This window comes from Macaca thibetana, chromosome X (genome assembly GCF_024542745.1).
Source record: "Macaca thibetana thibetana isolate TM-01 chromosome X, ASM2454274v1, whole genome shotgun sequence".
Classification (NCBI taxonomy): domain Eukaryota; kingdom Metazoa; phylum Chordata; class Mammalia; order Primates; family Cercopithecidae; genus Macaca; species Macaca thibetana.
Window position 1 is genome coordinate 75,041,812 of NC_065598.1, and position 24,523 is coordinate 75,066,334.

Sequence of the window (24,523 nt, forward strand, 5' to 3'; positions counted from 1 at the left end):
TCCCTCTGTTTCCAGCATGCCATATGGGTCAGACAAAATCTTGTCCTCACTTTCACACAAACAGTACATGTTTATTCTACATGTTTGTTCTTCATTCATGTCCTTGGCAATATTCCTTCTCTCTCCTGGAATCCCTTGCTTTCTCTACTCTCTTTAAATTTTCTAAACTGCAGATACTCAAATATTTCTCCACAGATTTTGTTATTGGCATACCCTCTACAGTTTTGTGGGGGTTTTGTGTAGTTTTTTTGTGAATAATCACAGTATTTAAAATTTAGTTACCTACTTTAGCCTCCTCTTAAGAAATATTATCTAAGAAATCATATATTTGTATGGCTAATTTTATTATATTTTAAATATGTAAAATAAATGTATAGCTTTAAATTGTTTAAGCTTTTCTTTGTACCACCTAAAATACAAAAACCTTGGTAGGTCTCCACTAGGACATTTTATTCTTTGGGAAACACTGCTTAAAGCAAAACTTGCCCATCAAGAAAGGACCAGAAAACCTTCTCCAACAGACTCAGCCCATGATTAATTTATCTTCTTAATTTCCACACAATTTCACAGTAAATTATATACTATGCTATATTTTCTAACTATTTTATGAATAATTAACTTGTCACATAAACTGTAGACTCTTGGAGGATAGGAAACGTAGTTTTTGCTTCCCAATCCCAGCCTTCCCCCACAGCTTTGGAGAGATTTCTCATTGTTGTAGTTCATTAAGTATTTGTTAAATGATTAGTTTTCAAAAATGCATAGGAATACTCTGTAGATACATAATCAGACATGGAAATCTCTTGAAGGTATTTTGTCTAAAGCAATTTAATTTCACTAGTTCTAATTTGAAAATAATTGAGGTTCACAGTTCACTCTGTCCTTTATTTTTCCTTTTTGGATTCCACTAATGTTCTAGAAAGGACTGAAAGTTGTTTCAAAGGAAGAATGTTATAAGAAGATAATATAAATTAAAGTGGATAAAAAATAATAATTAAAAAATTGGCAAAGACATAAAAATTGAGATATAATAAAAATGAATCCCACAAAGCACACCATAAAAAATCTCCACAGTTGCTACCAGTAGATTCTATGTTGGTTCAAGATTTTTAATCTGACTTTGTAAAAAGAGACACATGACCAATTATAAAGTCAGTATTCATAAAAATAAAATTTAATCATTTGCTTAGGAAAACATCTAGCTTCTCCTCATACTAAATCATATAGAGCTCTAGGGTTACCTAGGAAACACAATATATGGTAATAAATAACATCTTCAACAATAGCTATCACTCCTCATTTATTGATACTGTTAGAGAGAATTAAAAGCTTTTGAAGCACCAAATCATAAACTTTTCCCAGCCTATGGAAAACATAATTCATCATTTAAAGTAAACTTTGATGACATACATAAGAATAAGGGAAGAATTTAGAACTATTGGTAAAATAGTACAACTGCACTACTTTTAAAAATCTTATAATTAGGGTACTTATTACTTGGTTTTAGTTTACAATGATTTGTAGACCATAAGTCATATCTAGTAACAAAAAGACTTTCTTCTAAAAGTTAATTGGAGATGACTGTTAGGTTATCAGCTTGCTTTGTTTCTCCACAGATTTATTCATTATAATTGTATTAGTTAGTTTTCATGCTGCTGATAAAGACATACCTGAGACTGGCAAGAAAAATAGATTTAATTGAACATAACAGTCCCACATGGCTGGGGAGGCCTCAGAATCATGGTGGGAGGCAAAATGCACTTCTTACATGGCGATGGCAAGAGAAAATGAGAAAGATGCAAAAGCAAAAACCTCTTATAAAACTATCAGATTTCATGAGACTTATTAAATTCCAGGAGAACAGTATGGAGGAAACTGCCCCCATGGTTCTAAAGATCTGCCATCACCTCCTTCCCACAACACGTGGGAATTATGGGAGTACAATTCAAGATGAGATTTGGGAGGGCATACAGAGCCAAACCATATCAATAATTAACACTTAAAATTTACCTAAGTTAAAATTTTTCTTCATTTCAATTGAGACACTGACTTCTGGTTTTATTTTTCTTCCCTTTTTAGAGTCAGTGACAGAAGAAGCTACTTGCGTGCAAGACAGAAATGAAGTAATCTGGCAGGCTTCCTACTCTCAATGTGAAGGTTTTGTCTGTGAAATAAAGCTGGGATGTGGTGATGGTAGCCAATTGTAAGAAAATGATTTCTTTTATTTCTGGATCCCAGGGTTTGCCTTCAAAGCTCAACAGGTCTGGAACTTTTTTGTTTGTTCATAGAAGAATCTTACCCTAGGAAAACTGGTTCACACTAACCATAGTGGGGAACAGAACTTCCAAATGGACTGAGATGTGTGTTGGTCTGTCAGTGTATTCTCTTTTCAGTAGGGATTCCAAGTCAGAAACCTAAATTAACAAAAGATAGGAGCTGAATAAACATTTGAAATCAAAATTAAGAAGCGGATTGCAAGGCTAAACTTGTTTCATTTGGCATACATCAGCCAGGATGAGTACCCTCTCCCTTTGCCAGTCTTTACAAGTTATGACATTTCCGTCAATCATCCCAAGCTCTTAGTTTCCAATGCTGACAGCTTATCTTTCCCTTACATGCCAACAGGGGTTTGTGCTGCATTTTAAACCTTGTTTCTCAAAACTACTCTCAAACTTAGTTGACACTACAGTCCTCAAGTGTATGATCTTCCTGTATTCACACAATTTCGAAGGCCTCATATATGTTGCACATAAATACCAGAATTTTAGTACACTGGAGGGAGACCCTGTAATCCATAATGTTCATTTACTTATTCATGTATTCTTTGAACATTTGTTTATTCATTAATTCCCAGATGTATTCATTCAATAACAGTTCATGAAAATGCCTTGTGCTGGACAAGTTGGGAATACAGCTATGAATCAGACATGATCTTTGCCCTCAAGCAGTGTGCAGTCCAGTAAACGGATAGTAAATACACAAAAATAATGAAACTATGTGTTAAATTGTGAGTCTAGGGGTTGGGAGAGGGGCACTCCAAATGGAAGGAACATCTTAAGCTATGATACTTCTACTGTTTTTAATTTTGACTTGTATTTTTTAGGTTTCCTCAGCCTTTGCCCCTCAGGCTCGCACAAGCTGCAGCTTTCCTGTTACTAGGTAAACAATGTTTAGATTTGCCTGAAAATTTCATCTTACCATGGAACCTACTGGAATCAGTGAATATCTAGATATGCTGGTTTTCAAGGAAGGAGATAGGGTGAGGAAGGCTGTTATACAGCCATTGTGTTAGTACTCATAGCCTCTGACTCCCCGCTATTTTAATTTCTCTGCACCAATGAAATAAAAAAAAAGTTTGAGTAACGTCATTTGCTCAAGGGACTTACCTTTCATTTGTGCAAATAAGGTTTCTGTGGTGAGACACCAGATAAACTCAACTTCCTCTTTCAACAACAAATGTGTCAGTTATCAGCAGGATCCATGCCGCCAGAGTAAAGCTTTTCACCCTTTGCTCCCTGCAAAGAAACAAGAGTGCTTATCCCAGCTAAACTCCAGGGTAAGTTAATGCCTAGCACCTGGGGATTGGTGGTTTCATGTGGGAAGATTGGTGTGATCATAAAGATCAGAACAGAGGTGTATGTGCGGCCAGTGTCTGTATTAAAATTGCCACTGGTTTCTCATCTCAGACATCTTACAACAGGAGCAAAGATAATTACCGTTGAATTTGAACAGAGTCCAGAGTTAACGTTAATGCCATCAGTCTTCTTCATTATGCCAGGAGCATGGAGTCTGTGATGCAGCTCACTCTTTATGAGCGCTCTTTATAGAGTGGGACCAGAGAAGATGGCACAAAGTGGTAAGAAGAGTATATTCAGTGAGACTCATTGGGAGAACTTGACATATTCAGCCAATAAAAGTAAATTTAATTTTTTATGGTGTATAATTTATCTAGCTGCATAATGAAGAAAAATTTTTAGGTATAAAATCCTTGCTTTGGAAAATTTAGCTTTCAGAGATACTGAGACAAATAGTAGAAAGTAGGATAATAGATTCTGGGGGCTGAAAGGGCCTGTAGAGATCCAAATCCCTCACAATACAGTCAGGGTAACTGAGAGACAGTGAAGACACTTTGGTTCACTCAGCTTGTTAGTGGTATAGGTGGGTCTAGGACCTGTGTCTTTAAATTCATGTTCCCTTTCCCCTACAGCAGTTTGCATCTCCCAGAGAATACTGTAAATTTATTTGTGACCCTGTCATAGGAAAGGAGAAAATATCCCAGATGACTTCAGAGTCTGGTCAGAGTGGTTCCTTGATCCTTTGAAAGCTACTTTTTGACTGAAGTTCAGCCTTACTGGATAGCAGAGCCCATGAGTGAGGCACTCATTTTTTTCAGTTATTATTGCTATTAACTCTGAATACTAGCACCTCTCTCCTTCTGAGATAAGATAACTAAATCAAAAGGAGACTTTCAGCTAAGGAATCCCTGAAGGGAGACTGTGCCAAATCAATTGGAACCAGGATAAGTCCAGATGGAATGATACCAGATTTGGCTGTGCTTTCCAGGGGAGTAGGCTCAGTTCCAAGAATCCTGAAAGTGAGAATATTTTTATTTCAGTTGTTCAAATGGATGTGTGGAGTCATTATGATGTCTATTAATTGGAGAATCTATCTCTTAGCAATTGCAGCACAGTAAAATTAATCACTTATGAAAGTAGATGACATGCAGGTATACTGAGGTGGAAAATGGTGTAAACTGTAGTCAGAATCAGATCACACATTTGGTTCAATTGTTTTTGCAATAGTTCCTGTTGAACACAGATTCTCTGGCCAAATGCAGTTTATTTTGGGGCTCAACTGGGAAAGTTGTAGAGTTCAAGTTGTACAGACTACTCAAATCTGAAGACACCAAATGAATAAACACATTTCTGGGTTGTTTTAGTTTGAAGTAAGTGAGTTGGGGTTTCAAAAGACAGGCCAGCCTGCTGGGCTTGGTGGCTCACGTTGTAATTCCAGCACTTTGGGAGGCCGAGACAGGTGGATCACCTGAGGTCAGGAATTCGAGACCAGCCTGGTCAACATGGCAAAACCCCATCTCTACTAAAAAATACAAAAATTAGCTGGGCGCGGTGGCAGGTGCCTATAATCCCAGCTACTGGGCAGGATGAGGCAGGAGAATCGCTTGAACCCGGGAGGTGGAGGTTGCAGTGAGCTGAGATTCTGCCATTGTACTCCAGCCTGGGAGACAGAGCAAGACTCTGTCTCAAAAAAAAAAAAAAAAAAAAAAAAAAATGGGGCCAGCCTATCTATACTATAGTTCTCTGTAATGGCTCAAGCAAAGAGAACAGAGCTGTTTATAGTAAAATGAGACTTTCTAAAAGTTCTCACAGTCATGGCAATGGCTTCCTGGGGGTCTATGATTTATTTTAAAAGCTTTTGGCAAAAAGGTTTATTTATTCTTCAGATCAGTATATTTTGTGGGGAAGTTTTCTCGTAGTATCAATTCATATACATCACAGGTAGAGTGATAAAATAGATATATCAATACACAAGGAGTCAGAAGTCTATGTTATAGTTCAAGTTCTGCCAATGACTGGTGTGGCTTTTGGTGAGTTATTTCATTTCTGTGGGTCTCAATAATCTCGTCTATTATAATGGGAAAGGGCTTGGAATAGATGGTTTCTAATTTCTTTCCTAGTAATCCAATGATTTGATTTAGACTGTTAGATACTTACGAAGAGTTAGATGTTATGGAGTGGTGAATAATGGAATCTTAATAGTGAAATCTATCTAGAGAGGACATTCTGGAAGTGTAGTTCAGATCTCCAAGAGAACTGAGTATCCTTTCCCAATTGGCATTATATTTCTTTCAGGTAATGTCATCATGAGAGCTTCAACTTTTAGACCACAGGCAAATGCTTTGTAAGCAATTTCCCTTTTTAAAAAATGAGAAAATGCAAGAAAAAAGATAAAACTTTCTGAAATCTGATTTCCACAGTGACAATGACACTCAATCGGCATTTCTCAATCTTTTAAAACCAAGATTCCCTTTGAGAAACATAAACATTTCACTACAAGGTTACTGTGAACTTGCCTTCCTAGGAACCAGACCCTGGACTTGTAGAAAAATCTGCTCCAGCACATTGACATTTTCCAAGTACTAAATGCCCAACAGCTAAGAAGATTTTGTAGATCTGTACTTTCACAGTTTTTATTGTAGAAAAAATGATGACATTTTTTATTTTGTTTTCCAAATACATTTGTTATAATAAGGAATATGCTTTTTCAAGTAACACTTATTTTCTACCCTTTCACTTTAAAAATTACCGCTCTAGATATTCTAGTCCTCTGCTACAACTACACTTCTTAGGGGATTTTCTAAATTAAGAAATGTATAGGATCCAACCAAAGGCCCTTGGAGATGACTCTGTGTACAAATAAAGAGGAAATGAACTCACATTTATTTAATGCTTACTGGGTATCAGACATGAAAATAGGTACTTTTACACACATTTTCTTTTTTTAATTTTTATTTCAGTATTTTCTTGAACTACAAGTGTTTATTCTGTTGCATGGATAAATTATATAGCAGTAAATTCTGAGATTTTTAGTGTACCCATCACCCGAGTAGTGTACATTGTACCCAATGTGTAATACTTTTATGCCTAGCCTGTCTCACACTCCCCCTTCTGAGTCTCTAGATTCCATTATATCACTCTGTATACCTTTGCATAATCGTAGCTTATCTGTCACTTATAAGTGGGAACATCTTTTTTATTATTATTATTTTTCACTCTTGTGTTATTTTACTTAGAATAGTGGACTCCAGCTCCATCCAAGTTACTGCAAAATACATTACTGCGATCCTTTTTATGGCAGAGGAGTATTCCATAGTATATATATACCACGTTTACTTTATCCACTCATTAGTCAATTGGCACATAGATTCATTACACATCTTTGCAATTGTGATTAGTAGGATTGCTGTATCAAATGGTAGATTTACTTGTAGCTCTTTAAGGAATCTCCATACTGTTTTCTATAGAAATTGTATTAATTTACATTCCCACCAGCAGGGTAGAAGCATTTTCTTTTATCCACATACATACCAGCATCTATTTTTCTTGACTTTTTAATAATAGCCATTTGCAGTAAGGTGCTGTTTTATTCTGGATTTAATTTGCATTTATCTGATGATTAGTGATGTCGAGCATTTTTTCATGTTTGTTAGCCATTTGTATATCTTCTTTTGAGGAATCTCTATTTATGTCCTTTGAGCACTTTATAATGAGATTATTTCTTTTTCTATTGCTGACTTGTTTGAGTTCCTTGTAGATTCTAGTTTCTAGTCCTTTGTCAGATGCATAGTCTGCAAATATTTTCTCCCATTCTGGGGGTTTTCTTTTTACTCAGATTATTATTTTCACACACATTTTTCTTTAATGTTTAAAACAAATTATGTGGCAGAAACTATTCTAATTTTACAAAAGAGGAAACTGAAGCCCGGGGATATGAAGTGAATTGTTTCAGGCCAGAGAGCCAACAACTGAGACATGATATGATACCAGGTCTTCCCAAAGAACATGATTATTTCCACCCATAAAATGCTGCAACAACTGCAAAAATGATATCTAATTAGGCCACCTTCCTAAATGATTGAAAATCCCATACAGATTCATGCGTAAAAGTTCAGATTCAAACTTTAAGTTGTTGCTTGGTAGTGGTCATAATTGCTTTAATTCATTTTAAGGATAAAAATAATTTTCACTTCCCCTAACAGAGGAAAATGTCTGTACTTGCAGAATGTGTCCAAATTTGTGTGTTTTGTATGTCAAACAGGCTTATTTGGAGTTGATATAGATTTATTCAGGAAACAGCAGAGTTTCCAATTCTAGCTGCTACTCTTTGGTTCTGGTTGTAAGCGGCTGAATGAAGAACACCGGGGTCATGGAGATCAGATTGTTTTGGATAATTCATGTGAAATTTAGTGGTTAAAAATAAAAGAAAAATGTAAGATGAGGCAAAGCAAGTTAAGTTCCCAGATGACATTTAAAAGTTGTCCTCTAGAGAGTGGGAGGGGCCCCCATCAGCAACTTTTTTTTCTGTTTAATTATTTCTTCTCCTCCCAGGATGACAAGCCCACAGACAGGCCTCAGCATCAAGTAAAATGGAGAAGTAAATTTGATAAACATGTTTACTTAGTGGTGCCAGTGACTTACTGATGAGTGGTGAAAAGACGGGGAAGATTGAGAGCGAAGATTTATGGAGTTGGTACCAGCTGCATAAGTGGCAGCATCGCAGTGGTGATGGTATTAGTTAGGGGCAGGGTTCGGAGGGGGAATGCTCATGAAATCATGCCAAATGAGAGCTAGAAGGGAGTTAAAGGTCATCTAGTTTAAATCATATTATTTTAATAATGAGGAAATGAAACTCACAGAAGGGAAAGAGCATATCAGAGCAGCACAAAGAGTATTTAAATATTACCAATATCCAAGTATCTTAGCTACAAATCCAGTACACTTTTCTAAAAATTCTACTGCTTTTGAGTCTTCTCTATCTTACAGCAAGTCTTGTCCTACTCAGATCATTCCTGTTGTAAAGAAATTCTTCCAGTACTTCTATCTGCAGATTTGTTATAATTTGAATTCATAAGCACAACTCCATAAAGAACGTTAGTTTTGATATAACCCTATCCTGACACCTTGTGGGCGGCAATTTGCCTTATATGCATAGTGTGTATACATAAAACTGCTAGAGCTAGAACCGAAAACAATAGCTTTTTTTTATCTCCGACGAACAGTCTTATCCACAGAAATACCACTTTCAAATATGTTTCTGTCCATATAATAAGTTATTCAGTTAAAAATAACTTCAGCTTTCTGTGCTTATGAAAAGCCTTATTACAGTTAAAATCATAATAACTCTGACTTGCAGAAAGTCACTTACTCCTGCTGAGACTCCATTTTCTAATCTGTAAAGGATTATAGTAATAATTAACTCAGAATTCTTACAAAGATTAGAGGTAACATGTGAATAGCACTTAGCTAGTTACTGACAGGATGTGGAAATTTCTTCACTGGGACTTAGAAAACTAATATAAATTCTGATGCCATAATAATATAAGCTCACTTTGGCTGTAACTTTGTGAAAACCACAACGCTGAGCTAGTTGGTTGGAAAGAGCAGCTGCTTTGGGGTAGATGGTACTAGTATCTAGTAAGGTTTTGGACTCAGCTCCAATGAATCACATTTAAAGACCTGCCACACATTTGTATTGTGAGAAAACATTTAGTTATTTCCACAAAATAAAGTTTTCAGTGACCAAATTCCTAATTAAGCTTAAGGGAAAGCTGGATTGCCTGCTTTTAAGCTCTTAGGTGTTCAGATTTCTTAGACCAAAACCTTATTATTCTTGCTTTGACCACATTTTCTTCAGTAGCAGAAAGGAGAAAGATTATGGCTGTAGTTTGGGAGAGTGGTTCATGGGAGAGACTTTACAAGCAAAAATGCCTAAGGCTCTGTTAATATGTGCCTATGCTCTGTAGTCTTACCTTCTCACAGTGCAGCCTACAAATTCAGTAGGAGTTTGAAGAAGAGGGGAGTGAGAGTAGGGTTGCCTGATGTAAGGAAAAAATGGGAGTTGAGATGTGATATTGAGACAGAAGTAAAGTACTGACCTCTGAATTGGGCTCCAGGTAAAAAAGGAATATGATGAAGTTTTAGTCATAACATTGTGCCATTTTTATTATCAGGAATATCTTTAGAGACAACTTTGATCTTTGTTTTTCTTTCCATTTTTTTTTCTTCAACTTTTATTTTAAGTTTAGGGATACATGTGCAGGATGTGCAGGGTTGTGACAGAGGTAAATGTGTGTCATGGTCATTTGCTGAAAAGATCATCCCATCACCTAATTATTCAGCCTAGCATCCATTAGCTATTCTTCCTGATGCTCTCTCTCACCAAACAGCCACCAACAGACTCCAATGTTTGTTGTTTCTCACCATGTGTCCATGTGTTCTCATAATTCAGCTCCCATTTATAAGTGAGAACATATGGTGTTTGGTTTTCAATTCCTGCATTAGATTGCTGAGGATAATGACTTCCAACTCCATCCATGTCCCTGCAAAGGAAATGATCTCATTCTTTTTATGGCTGTATAGTATTTAGGGACACACTTTGTAAGTGAATCCTGTTATTTCAGAGATGGTGGGTGATTTTTCTGCTTTTCTTATTAGATTCAAACTCTATGCTGGTCATTCCCTTCAGGATTTGGCACTCACCAACAGACCCTTCTTTCAAGTGAAAAGGCATCTCTTTTAATGGTGCTGACCTTTGGAATAGGAAGCATGTACCCTGGACAGAGCACTTCAAACCAGAGGTACCAAGAGTAATTACATCTGTAAGACTGGCATTGGAGGCACTGGGAATTCTATTCTCACCTCTTTCTGGTTAATTCACAACCACAGAAGTACTGACTGAAGTGAGGCTGTGGGGATATGTATTCCACCTTGAAGTGCATTAAGGAATGGATATAGGGTGAGGAAAAGAAAAAAACTGGTGTAAACAACTATTGATAGAAGGGCCGGAAGGCAACAAAGAGCTAGATTAAGGTGCGTAGACAAGAAAATTACTTTGGGAGTTGGAGAAACTTGATGACAAAGATCTAGCTAAGAGTGTAGAAAACCACGATTTTCTAGGAGTGACAGGGAACAATCAATGAAAGAGAATCCTGAGGGAGGTAAGAAGAGTGTGATAATTCATCTTGAGTAACAGGAAGGACAGCTGTGTTGGGAAGTAAGAAGATTGCAGCTATAAACAAAATTATGTGTGTTGGGAAAGGACAATAGATGAAGCTGATTTCTTCTCACCTAATAATCTCAATTTACTCTTTGAGCTAAGGGCAAAACAAATAGTCTTCTGAGAAAAGTGGAGGATTGGGAGCAGGAGAAAGAAGAAGAAGCTTTAGCAGAATAGTAAAGGAGCTGATTAGCCACCATGAGAATAGGAGAAGATACTAATCAGGTTCATGCAAAAAGAGAGTAGAGGAAAATAATCTTAGACTGGAGGTCATTAATTTCTACTTGTGCCATTTCAAATACACAATAGTATTTTAATGGGATAATTGAGACACTTGGATAGTAAGAAAGAAAATGTGTTGTGGACTTAACCTGGGATTAGGACCTTGCCAGGCTCGTGCAGCAGAAGAAAGAAGAACAAAGAAGTTGAGTATTCTTGTGTAAGAGTGGATAATTTGGCCAACTATTTAATCTGGGTTAGACACAGGAGAAAACAAGGTGAGGGGTGATGCCATGTGAGACTAGGAGAAATTGAAGCATTTAGATATTGAAGGTTTCTGGAAAGGTATGGTGCAAGTTAGTATAGCGCAATTTGTAGTGAAGCTCAGTCATTATGTTAGAGAAAGACAACCATTTGAAGAGTTAGGAATTGAGGGTTGGCAGATAGTACAACATTGAAAAATACTGGAATAAGAAATAGGTGAATGGATTTTTTTGTTTGTTTGTTTTGTTTTGTTTTGATTTTTACTTATTATTTTTTATTATTATACTTTAAGTTCTAGGGTACATGTGCATAACGTGCATGTTTGTTACATATGTATACTTGTGCCATGTTGCTGTGCTGCACCCATCAACTCGTCAGCACCCATCAACTCGTCATTTACATCAGGTATAACTCCCAATGCAATTCCTCCCCCCTTCCGCCTCCCCATGAGAGGCCCCAGTGTGTGATGTTCCACCTCCCGTGTCCAAGTGATCTCATTGTTCAGTTCCCACCTATGAGTGAGAACATGCGGTGTTTGGTTTCCTGTTCTTGTGATAGTTTGCTAAGAATGATGGTTTCCAGCTGCATCCATGTCCCTACAAAGGACACAAACTCATCCTTTTTGATGGCTGCATAGTATTCCATGGTGTATATGTGCCACATTTTCTTAATCCAATCTGTCACTGATGGACATTTGGGTTGATTCCAAGTCTTTGCTATTGTGAATAGTGCTGCAATAAACATACGTGTGCATGTGTCTTTATAGCAGCATAATTTATAATCCTTTGGGTATATACCCAGTAATGGGATGGCTGGGCCATATGGTACATCTAGTTCTAGATCCTTGAGGAATCGCCATACTGTTTTCCATAATGGTTGAACTAGTTTACAATCCCACCAACAGTGTAAAAGTGTTCCTATTTCTCCACATCCTTTCCAGCACCGGTTGTTTCCTGACTTTTTAATGATCGCCATTCTAACTGGTGTGAGATGGTATCTCAATGTGGTTTTGATTTGCATTTCTCTGATGGCCAGTGATGATGAGCATTTTTTCATGTGTCTGTTGGCTGTATGAATGTCTTCTTTTGAGAACTGTCTGTTCATATCCTTTGCCCACTTTTTGATGGGGTTGTTTGTTTTTTTCTTGTAAATTTGTTTGAGTTCTTTGTAGGTTCTGGATATTAGCCCTTTGTCAGATGAGTAGATTGCAAAAATTTTCTCCCATTCTGTAGGTTGCCTGTTCACTCTGATGGTAGTTTCTTTTGCTGAGCAGAAGCTCTTTAGTTTAATGAGATCCCATTTGTCAATTTTGGCTTTTGCTGCCGTTGCTTTTGGTGTTTTAGACATGAAGTCTTTGTCCATGCCTATGTCCTGAATGGCACTACCTAGGTTTTCCTTTACGGTTTTTATGGTATTGGGTCTAACATTTAAGTCTCTAATCCATCTTGAATTAATTTTCGTATAAGGAGTAAGGAAAAGATCCAGTTTCAGCTATCTACTTATGGCTAGCCAACTTTCCCAGCACCATTTATTAAATAGGGAATCCTTTCCCCATTTCTTGTTTCTCTCAGGTTTCTCAAAGATCAGATGGCTGTAGATGTGTGGTATTATTTCTGAGGACTCTGTTCTGTTCCATTGGTCTATATCTCTGTTTTGGTACCAGTACCATGCTGTTTTGGTTACTGTAGCCTTGTAGTATAGTTTGAAGTCAGGTAGCGTGATGCCTCCAGCTTTGTTCTTTTGACTTAGGATTGTCTTGGAGATGTGGGCTCTTTTTTGGTTCCATATGAACTTTAAAGCAGTTTTTTCCAATTCTGTGAAGAAACTCATTGGTAGCTTGATAGGGATGGCATTGAATCTATAAATAACCTTGGGCAGTATGGCCATTTTCACGATATTGATTCTTCCTATCCATGAGCATGGTATGTTCTTCCATTTGTTTGTGTCCTCTTTTATTTCACTGAGCAGTGGTTTGTAGTTCTCCTTGAAGAGGTCCTTTACATCCCTTGTAAGTTGGATTCCTAGGTATTTTATTCTCTTTGAAGCAATTGTGAATAGAAGTTCATTCATGATTTGGCTCTGTGTTTGTCTGTTACTGGTGTATAAAAATGCTTGTGATTTTTGCACATTGATTTTGTATCCTGAGACTTTGCTGAAGTTGCTTATCAGCTTAAGGAGATTTTGGGCTGAGACAATGGGGTTTTCTAAATATACAATCTTGTCATCTGCAAACAGGGACAATTTGACTTCTTCTTTTCCTAACTGAATACCCTTGATTTCTTTGTCTTGCCTGATTGCCCTAGCCAGAACTTCCAACACAATGTTGAATAGGAGTGGTGAGAGAGGGCATCCCTGTCTTGTGCCAGTTTTCAAAGGGAATGCTTTCAGTTTTTGCCCATTCAGTATGATATTGGCTGTGGGTTTGTCATAAATAGCTCTTATTATTTTGAGGTACCTTCCATCAGTACCGAATTTATTGAGCGTTTTTAGCATGAAGGGCTGTTGAATTTTGTCAAAAGCCTTTTCTGCATCTTTTGAGATAATCATGTGGTTCTTGTCTTTGGTTCTGTTTATATGCTGGATTATTCAGATTATCAGCAGAAGTGAATGCTCTTATTTGCTGCATATGAAGTTGCTTTGGAAAAGTGCAAAACTGCGATACCTTTTTTTAACATGTTTTATAAATGAAATCATCTTTGACTCCTCAAGCAGTCTTGAAAATTGCTCAATTCCATATCTGATTTTTACTTTAAATTCTAATATAATAAGGTGACCAACTATTCCCTTTGCTTTGGACTGTCACAGGTTTAGCACTGAAAATACTATGTCCCAAAAAAACCCTCAGTCACAGGCAAACCTCAACTGTTGGTCTTCCTATATACTCCCAAAGCGATTTGGATTCCCTGTGTCCCATTTCTTCAATTTATCTTCCACATGGTTGCCAGCGTGACCTTTCTATTTTTTATTTATTCATTTTTAAAGTATTATTTATTTTTGAGACAGGGTTTTTCTCTGTCACCCAGGCTGGAGTGTAGTGGTGCAATCTCAACTCACTGCAACATCTGCCTCCCTGGCTCAAGCAATCCTCCCACCTCAGCCTCCTGAGTGGCTGGGACCACATAGGCGTGCCACCGCACCCAACTAATTTTTATATTTTTTTTGTAGAGATGAAGTTTCGCCATGTTACCCAGGCTGGTCTCAAACTCCTGAGCTCAAGCGATCCGCCCACCTGGGCATCCTAATGTGTTGGGTTTATAGGTGTGAGCCACCACACCCCGCCAGCAGCCTGACCTTTCTAAAACACAAGTATGGTGATATCGCATCTCTTTACAGAATCCTTCAATGATTCCTCGTGAAGTATATTAAAAATCTTTCATGACCTAATCCCATCTACCTTTATAGTCTCTTTTCCCTTCTACTACCTTTCTTGACTCATACCTCCCATTCCACCCTCTCCACTATGTTATCCTATTCACCATCTGGGATAGAATTATTATTATTTCTTTCAATATATCATTCATTTTTATATTTTGTGACCCTTGGATGTTATTTATCCATCGCTGGAAATCTTTCTCATCGTTTCTTCTCCAAAATCCTACACATTCCTCAAACTACTTATTAAAAAATTGACTTCCAGTCTTTCTGTTCTATTCAGACTTTACTTCTGCTTCCACAGAAATGCCTTTGTTACCTCTTTCATGAAATGTTTCTGAAATCTGTTATGGTTAGTTAACTTATGACTATCCCATGTGACTGTAAATTTATTGAAGGCAACAACCATGTATTATTTTTCTCTGGTATTTCCCATTCCACTCCATCATCCTTTGCCATTAGCATATAGGACACCCACATAGCAGAACTTCTACTTGGATGAAATCACAAACTGTTAAGATTCAGATGAAATATATTGATAATAACCAGTAAAAACGGTCATGTTTATGGAGAATTTTTGAAGAGATGGAACTTGACCTCAGCTTTGAAAGGTTGCTAGGATTTAGAAAGAGCAATGGATACTTCAGACAAAGTGAGATTAACTTTATCTCTTCCCCAACCACCATCTTTATTTTTCTCTCCATCGTGGCAGAAAACGGGAACAGGGTTGGAGAGAAAAATAAAGATGGTGGTGAGGGAAGAGATAAAGTTAAAATTTACCTCACTTTTCCTGAGTTATCCATTGTTCTATTTAAATCCTATATATTATCTTTAGCAGCTAAAATCGGACTGGTATCTCTCCTACTTAATTCATAGGAATGATGCTGTGCCAACATGAGGGATTCTCATCACCTGTGCCATTCACTTCAATTGTTGCTATTCACTGATTGTGATGTTAGAGATCTTTAAATGTTACCCCTGTGGGGGTATAGGCTTTTAGCCTTCTCAAGGTTTGCTACAAAATCACTGGCATGAGGCAGATTGATTAATATGAGATAAAGAATACAAATTTATTTAAAGTATATACACAGGAGCCTTCAGAATGAAGACTCAATTTCCCAATAGGTAAGAAAAGCTTATATACTATCTTGAAATTACAGAATAGATGTAGACTCAGAGTATTTTCAAAAACAGTTTTTAGTGGCAAGACAAGTTATTGGAGGAAGAGAGTGAGAGGCTTGGTGACAGAGTTGGCCTTGTTGTAGATGAAACCTCTGTCAGAGAGAATAGATGGTAAATGTTTCTTTCCCGACTTTTAAAGATGTCAGACTCAATCTCTCCTGGATCTGAGAAAAGCATAGAATGGGAGAGGCATAGCTACATTAATGGAGATTCTTTGCAGATGCAAATTTTCCCCACCTCAGTCTGTGAGCCCTGAGGCAATCATTTCAAAATATTTTAAGTAAATATATTTTAAGGTAAAATATTTTTATTTCCTTCACCTTTAAAAGACAAGAAGTTTCTCAGGGACACAGATCATTGTGGATGATTCTATATTCTCCATAGAATCTAGCAAATAGTTAATAGGATGAGGCTTATTGAATATATGCTGATTGAGTGTGGGCTTTAAAGCAGCCAAAGTCCTCAAAAAGCCATGGAAAAATGTAAATAGAATTATTTCCCTTTATGTTTTCTTTTCAAGTGTAGAGAGCTTTAGCGACTATATGATGCAGCCTCCTCACTCCCATTTCAGGTCCCATGTGTAGGTGGATAGCAAGTCATTTTCTGATTTCCTTCACAGAATGACAACCAACCAAAATAAAAGGTTGAGATAACTATGAAAGCAAATCATAAAACTGTCCTTTACCTGAGGTCCAGATAATAGTATTGATGATACCCTGAGATCTTGGATTGTGCTGGTTTCTACCCATAGGGTATGTCTGACCACCTGTGATTTCTAAATGATTTATTTTCTCTTTTCTCAGGCCTCTACAGGTATTGCTTTACTGAGGTCAAAAGAATAGGTGCAGGGAATATTGATAGGAGCAGCCCAAGTCAGAAGAAAACATTTTAGGGAAATAGTAGGCATCAGAAATGTATTAGTTGATATATCAAGGTTTTTAATTTGTGCTTAATACTTCTAAACAGAAACTTTGAACTACTGTGTAAGCAGTTCAGTTCAATTATACTTTTTATAGGTTCTTTGAATGCTTACTAGGCTAGGTCCTGGCCATATGGTGATGAACAAAGGAGATCTTTTTGTGGCACTGATGAACTTAACAGCACACTGAGAGTAATAACCAATAAACAAATAAAAAAAAAAAACCAAATTGCAAATGTTGATACTACAAAGAGAAAGAGCAGAGAGTGTGAGAGTGTGTAATGATGTATAGGATTACCTAGATCGAGTGGGTGGTTAAGGTCTCTCAGACCCACAGACTGAGGTTAAAAGGAACCAGACATGTGAATTTTGTGATGTCAGCACAACTTACTTAACCTCTTTGAGTCTCAATTTTCTCATTTGCAATGTGGAAATAATCATAGGGCTCCTGCGAGGATGAATGAGATAATGAATAAGGTGTTTAACCTGTAAATAAAAGGCAACCCGAAATAAGTGGTAGTTATACTTAATGTTAAACATGGTATGGAGAATGAACTTTTGGGGAAGGACTGGAATGCAAACAGTTTAGTAAGGGAGCTGTTGCAATAGTCAATAGGGTTGATGACAGCAGCCTGTATTAGGATGGTGACAGTAGAGGTGGAGATAGATTACAGATGATTTTACATGGAAGGAAGAATTACCTGGGTTTTCTGGGTTTTTTATTGTCTATGGGAGGAAATATAGTGGCAAAGGTCAGAATTACTCCCTAATTTCCAGCTTGAGTGTCTGGGAGGGGAGTGAGGGCACTGACTGAAAAGGGAAGCACAGACTCAGGAATGAATCACCAATCCCACATCCCTATGAGAGAGGAACCAAGAATATGTCCAGATTGGAGGGGAGACAAATTGGCAGCACAAAGGGAGCAAACTGCCCACAAATAGGCAACAATAGAGCCAGACTCGTAGATAGACAGAGAGAGGAAGAGAAAGACACACACACACACACACAGAGAGAGAGAGAGAGAGAGAGAGAGAGAGGGAGGGAGAGAGAGACGTTAAGAGAGAGAGATGGAGTGAGGGAACAGAGAGGAGTATACTCTGATTTTAGTCCTTCCATCCAGGATTTTCTTGTTAGTGGCTCCTTAGCTTCTTCTTTCTTATATTTCAGAAATGATACAATTGTCCACAGCAAGCTAAATGTTCTCTCCAAGAGAGTCTATGTTTCTGCTCAACCCCAAATAAATACCTTCTGCCTCTCCTCATCATGGGGATTTTACATCTAATGGTCACTAAGAAGATCTGGGGCGGGGGAAAAAAAACCCTTCTTACCTTCCCTTTAGCCTGAAGCAAAAAAGAGGTTTTTGGAAACAAGCCATGCAAATCTCTAAGCTCACAATGAACTGTGAATTGCAGAGACATAAGAACCCACATTTAAAAAAAGAAAAGAAAAAAAAAAGGTGTGAACTTGACCTCTAGCTTGCTGTTCTGGCGTAATTGGGCTCTGCTGTTTAGCAGGAAGATGTGAACAGAACGTGCCTGTTTTGTAAGTGAAACTTTCTACACCCAGTGAAGCTAAAACAAACAGCCATTTCTTTTAAGTGCAAAAGTGGAAGTATGACTGCAGGGGAGTATGGTTATGAACAGTTCTTAGTTCCTGAAATTGTAATGCACTGATGGATCTTTCTTTGTTCTCTCACAGCCTGTGTGTGGACAATAGTTGATAGTAGAAGCAGTGCCAACACTAAAATCAAAGTAGGTGGTTCCTACTATGGGATTAGAATGGTTCTGCCACAATATGCTCTTCACATGTCACAGTGAAATTGAAATAATGTCTTTTGTAGCAACATGGATGGAGTTGGAGGCCATTATTCTAAGTGAAGTTACACAAGAGTGGAAAACCAAAAACCAGGTATTCTCACTTATAAGTGGGAGCTAAGCTATGAGCATGCAAAGGCATGTGGAGTAATAGTTAAGATAGCCGAATTCTACTAAGTAGTCCCTCCTAGTCAGGGAGAGGAAAGTGGCATAGTGGAAATACCACAGGCTTCAGAACAAGCCAGGAATGATGGTAAATCCTATCTTTACCCTTTTTCTAGCTTTGCTACTTAAGGCAATTTACTGAATGCCTGTGAAGCTCAGTTTTTTCATCTAGATCATAGGGTGATAATAGTTCCTACATTTTAGGACAGTTGTGAAAATTAAATTAAATTAAATAATACACTTGAAAACTTCCATTACAGATTGTGGGATACATCCTTGATGGTCACAATATGATAATTATTTCCTGCCTTTCCACTTGTGAGAGTCCCTTCCACCCTCCATTCTAAGTAACACATACATAAGCAAGATGACTGCATGACTATTTAAGACGTATCACAAATAAGAGGACAAATAGGGAGAAGGAATAAAACAGGGGGAAAAGCAAAAGAATAATTTACAGTAAGAGCAGCTCATAACATCCACACTCCTTTATCTGTGAATTCATCACTTGAGGTTATGTTTTTGTTAGCACAACTCTATTTTCTGGAGCAGGACGTAACATGACATAGGAAGACAATCTGTTACTTATGGGGAGAATCTAAAACCAGGTTATTCTTTTGTTTTTTGTAAACTTACTTCAAACAAAACAAAATAAAAACAATAAACAACAGAAACCCTTCCTCTTCTGAGAAACAACCTCAGTACATTGGTTTTTTTCCACTTCTAGCTCGAAATACAGTAAACATTCCTGCAATATGCACAGAAGGTATGTTTGTGAACTTTGTCATGGGGAGAAGAATAAAGATGAGGGGAAGGGTGTAAATGGAGGCAAGGCCCCTTGTCCTTCCATTTCAAGTCTCAGATCTTCCATTAACAGCTGTGTGGCCATAATAAACTCCTCTCTCTGGGCCTTGCTTCTTTCTGTATTATGTGGAGAGTGAATTTGATGATTTCCAAAGGTCCTCCCCAGTCTGAAATTCTACAAGATAGTTAAAGCAAAATGAGTAGTCTGTGGCTCTCTTACCATTCTTATCTGCAGGCGATCAGCATAATTCCATGTCCAGCCTCTGATAATCTCTAAAGATTACTCTACTCTCTCTATACCTTAATATAACACATAATAAAAACCATACTAAATCATAAAATATGATTAAGGAAGTCCAAAAACGAAAGAATCTCTTCATAACGATTACTTTAATGAATAAAGAAAGCATTACATTTTAAACTGTCTTCAAAAATGGTTTCAAAGTCCTTCTTTTGCTAGTGTCCAAAGCAGTGTTCATTGTGACTGTTGGATAATCTGTCATGTGAATGTTAACACACAAGTACAGGATTCTACTTAGAGGTAGAATTGGCGTTTTCCCCTCCAAGACTATACAAAGGAAAATACTATATTTCAGCTTCTAAATTCATGTATTATTAAAACTTTTTATGTAAATTTGGATACCCAAGCCTAGGGAGAAAGACAAACTGCAGGATAACCTAGAGTCACAAGTTATTATGATAGAATAATGAGGTCACACTCTCAGGTCTTGAAAATCAGCCAGGACACTGACAATGCAGGATTAAGGAGGCAGGACCATTTTTCAAGTGCTGGGGTTCCAAGATAAGAAGCCAGGACCCAATGAGCAAAATGGCAGACAAAGGACAGGCATGGGAACCTAAAATGTGAGGCTAAATTTCTACTATGGCAATTGGGAGTGAGCAGTATTTAATCTAACCAGGGCTTTGGACAAAACAAATTTGGAGGCAAAATAAATATACTTGAATTATACGCTGTTTTTGCTGTGATCAGAATAAAAGATTTAATATTTCAAGACATTTTTACCTGCAAAATACAACTTAGAGAATCTCCGGTGGGGGGCAGTTGTGGGACAATTTTATGGTTTCTAAACTGTTACATTGGGTGACTTTGGATCAGTACTGTATTTTCCTTGAGCCTCTAATTCTTTATATGTAAACAGGTCTCTTCTAATTCTAATAGTCTGTGCCTCTTCACCAAGAGAGATCTCGGTGTTAACTAAAGGACTAATTAACCATTATATTCTTTATTTTGTTTTACTTTGGGCAGGAACCATAAATCCATGGCTTACCCTGACAAATATACTGAAATATTCAAGATGGGTAGCAACAGTACCAGCACTGCTGAGATTAACTGTAATGTCACTAATGTGAAATTTCAATACTCCCTTTATGCAACCACCTATATCCTCATATTCATTCCTGGTCTTCTGGCTAACAGTGCAGCCTTGTGGGTTCTGTGCCGCTTCATCAGCAAGAAAAATAAAGCCATCATTTTCATGATCAACCTCTCTGTGGCTGACCTTGCTCACGTACTATCTTTACCCCTCCGGATTTACTATTACATCAGCCACCACTGGCCTTTCCAGAGAGGACTTTGCCTGCTCTGCTTCTACTTGAAGTATCTCAACATGTATGCCAGCATTTGTTTCCTGACGTGCATCAGTCTTCAAAGGTGCTTTTTTCTCCTCAAGCCCTTCAGGGCCAGGGACTGGAAGCGTAGGTACGATGTGGGCATCAGTGCTGCCATTTGGATCATTGTGGGGACTGCCTGTTTGCCATTTCCCATCCTGAGAAGCACAGACTTAAACAACAACAAGTCCTGCTTTGCTGATCTTGGATACAAGCAAATGAATGCAGTTGCATTGGTCGGGATGATTACAGTTGCTGAGCTTGCAGGATTTGTGATCCCGGTGATCATCATTGCATGGTGTACCTGGAAAACTACTATATCCTTGAGACAGCCACCAATGGCTTTCCAAGGGATCAGTGAGAGGCAGAAAGCACTGCGGATGGTGTTCATGTGTGCTGCAGTCTTCTTCATCTGCTTCACTCCCTATCATATTAACTTTATTTTTTACACCATGGTAAAGGAAACCATCATTAGCAGTTGTCCCATTGTCCGAATTGCACTGTATTTCCACCCCTTTTGCCTGTGCCTTGCAAGTCTCTGCTGCCTTCTGGATCCAATTCTTTATTACTTTATGGCTTCAGAGTTTCGTGACCAACTCTCCCGCCATAGCAGTTCTGTGACCCGCTCCCGCCTCATGAGCAAGGAGAGTGGTTCATCAATGATTGGCTAAAATTAAGATATCTCTTTAATTATGACTTTGTTTACCTACATTCCTTGTATTTTTCCCAAAGGCCAGAGTTGAAAACCAATTTCTTTAATTGAACCTTGTGAAGAACAGAAATAAGTACTTTTTGTGTGATATTCACAGTCAACAGAGGTGTGATGGTGAAGGCAGAGTGTGAAAAATGTGAGAGAGGAAGAGAAAATAGATTTACCTGATTCTGCTTTGAAATTCAAGCCACTTTCTTATTTAAGAAATCTAGATCAAATTTTTACAGATGTAAATAAAAGTTGAATTTTTTACCTTAAATTTTTTTCAATAAGTAAGTTATTGTTAATAATGCACAGTAAATATGTGAGTTTGTCCTAGCATGTAAAAAAATAGCTTTCATATAAAGACCTTAAATTCTGAGTGAGAGTAAAAATGTCTAGTCCTTCTAACGATAAATTTTTCTAACAGGCAAGACAGTGTGAAGAATTCAAGCAACATGTACATAAATTTCAGGACCACAAGCTTGTTACTAAAGAAAAGGCAAGGAAATTCATTCATTCCTTGAAAATGTGTTGGGTGCCTATTGTGCTCTGGGTTGTCATTTTGTTAGGTAGTTTCTTTTTTTTCATAAGTTATTGGGGTACAGGTGGTATTTGGTTACATTAAGTTCTTTAGTGGTGATTTGTGAGATTTTGGTGCAGCCATTACCCGAGCAGTATACACTGCATCACATTTGTAGTCTTCTATCTCTCATCCCCTTCCCACTATTGCACACATAATATCTCATCTTGCCCTCCTAATAAACCTGTGGAAATTGCCAATACAAATGAATAAATGGAACTTCAGAGAGGTTAAGCAATTTGCCTCAGGATCAACAGTGGTTAGCCAAAATTGGTCCAGTGTAATACACCATATATGCTTATGTTATTCCCTTCTTTTTGTTGTTACATTTATCAGGTCTATACTAAATTACCCTTCAATGATGAAGACACACACTAAAGCTAAGCCACATGAGATCAAGTCCATTTCAACATGGTTTACCTGGAATTCTCCAAAAAATCTGTGGGTTGTGGATTTGGCACGTCAAGCTTCAGATTGCAAGGTCTTAAGTGGTAAATAGATGCGTTGTCCTAATACCGTTCCAAGGTAGAGAATCCTGATGATAAGGAGTATAGGAAACTCAAATAGTTCATTATTTCTAAAAATAAATGTATATTTTAAGGCATGCTGAAAGTCCTACAAACCCCATAAGTAGGTGAAAAAAGAAACTCTATAGGGTGATAAACAGTCTATAAAACCTGGAAACTTGTGTGGAGTTCACCTAAGCTCACTTTTCCTAAATATAACTATATAAAATTGTAAACGAATTTGTTTTTTAGAAACTTTTAAGAAGATTTCTGTGAGCATAATTGACAATATCTGCATTAGAAGCAGAAAGTATTATCCATCATAAATATGAGAAAAGTATATGTCCCCTTTCTGACAATCTTTTTATCTTATTTTTTTCAAATGCCATGGGTGTTGTTTCAGCACCATTTTAAAAAATTTGAATACAAACAATCCCTCAGCTTATCAGGTTGAATTTTATGAAGCTCGCTTCATCACTCTTATCTTTTATGTCTGCAATATAAATAGTATAGACATTTGGTGTGAAGGGAGTAGAAAGGAAGTAGTAGTTCTGAGAGTATTCATTTGAACAGAGTGACTATGGAAGAATGAATAGCAAAAAAAGGAGAATTTTTTTAAAAAGATCTCTCACTGGGAAAATAAAGAGTTATGCATTTACAAAGTAATTAAACTGGTTTTCCTTGTATTTTATTAATCCGAATCTAATGGCACTTCCTTAGGAGGGTTTTCAGATGTGCTTGTAGTTAATGGCAACATTATTGGAATGACTACATAGACAGTCCTACTCTGAGGATATGACTTTGGAAGAAACCCTTTTGGAACTACACATCCTGCTATGTCTGTGGAGAAATGGAACCACAATTCTCAAGAGTCACACTTCATATTCCCTGCTTTCAGGTGGTTGACAAAAGGTAGTTCTTCAAGCACAGGATTTATGGAATAGTGGGCAAATTAAACAGCATGCTTTTTATTTTGACTACCATTTAAGTGGAATCTTTGAGATTTTTTTGACATGTGAATCTCTAATGTGGTGAGAGAGAAAAACATAAAAACATTCAAGCAATCGACAATTGGTTCTTTAACTTTAAAGGGGATGTCTTACATAATGCCAAAGGAAAATGTGACAGGGCTTCAGCTGATGACATAGCAGTGCAAGAAATCAGTGAAATTGCTTTAAGGTATTACAATAAACAACAATTTTAACAGTTATTCCTATGCTTGTCACAAGCACATAATTTGAGACAAACAAGACATCAAAACATACATCCTTGAATTAGTTTTTCAAAAAGTCAACACTGAAGCTAAACATTGCCCCCAAATCTCTGCAAGGCACTTATCAAAATCCACATAGAACCCATTCAGTATCTCATAACACTGATGAAAGACTGTTTAAACTTCTGATAGTTTTGGTAAAAATGGGAAGGAATTCAGCAAAAATGGGAGAAATATAATCTTTGCAGTAATTTATATGACCTTAAATGCCATTTATGCATGACTGGATATGCTGTTTCTCTTTACATTTTAAAATAGCTTAGAGTGTTATTGGTTAGCTGGACATGGTGGTGCGCACCTGTAGTCCC

General features: G+C 37.3%; 1 protein-coding gene across 1 annotated transcript; it reads left to right on the forward strand.

Moving 5' to 3' along the window:
• Positions 1-3,395: 3,395 nt before the first annotated feature.
• Positions 3,396-24,010, forward strand: P2RY10 (P2Y receptor family member 10). The gene is made up of 2 exons (XM_050776388.1): positions 3,396-3,556; positions 20,801-24,010. The coding sequence occupies exon 2, from the start codon at positions 20,814-20,816 to the stop codon at positions 21,831-21,833; it is 1,020 nt and encodes a 339-aa protein (XP_050632345.1). The 5' UTR covers positions 3,396-3,556; positions 20,801-20,813; the 3' UTR covers positions 21,834-24,010.
• The last annotated feature ends 513 nt before the right edge of the window (positions 24,011-24,523 follow it).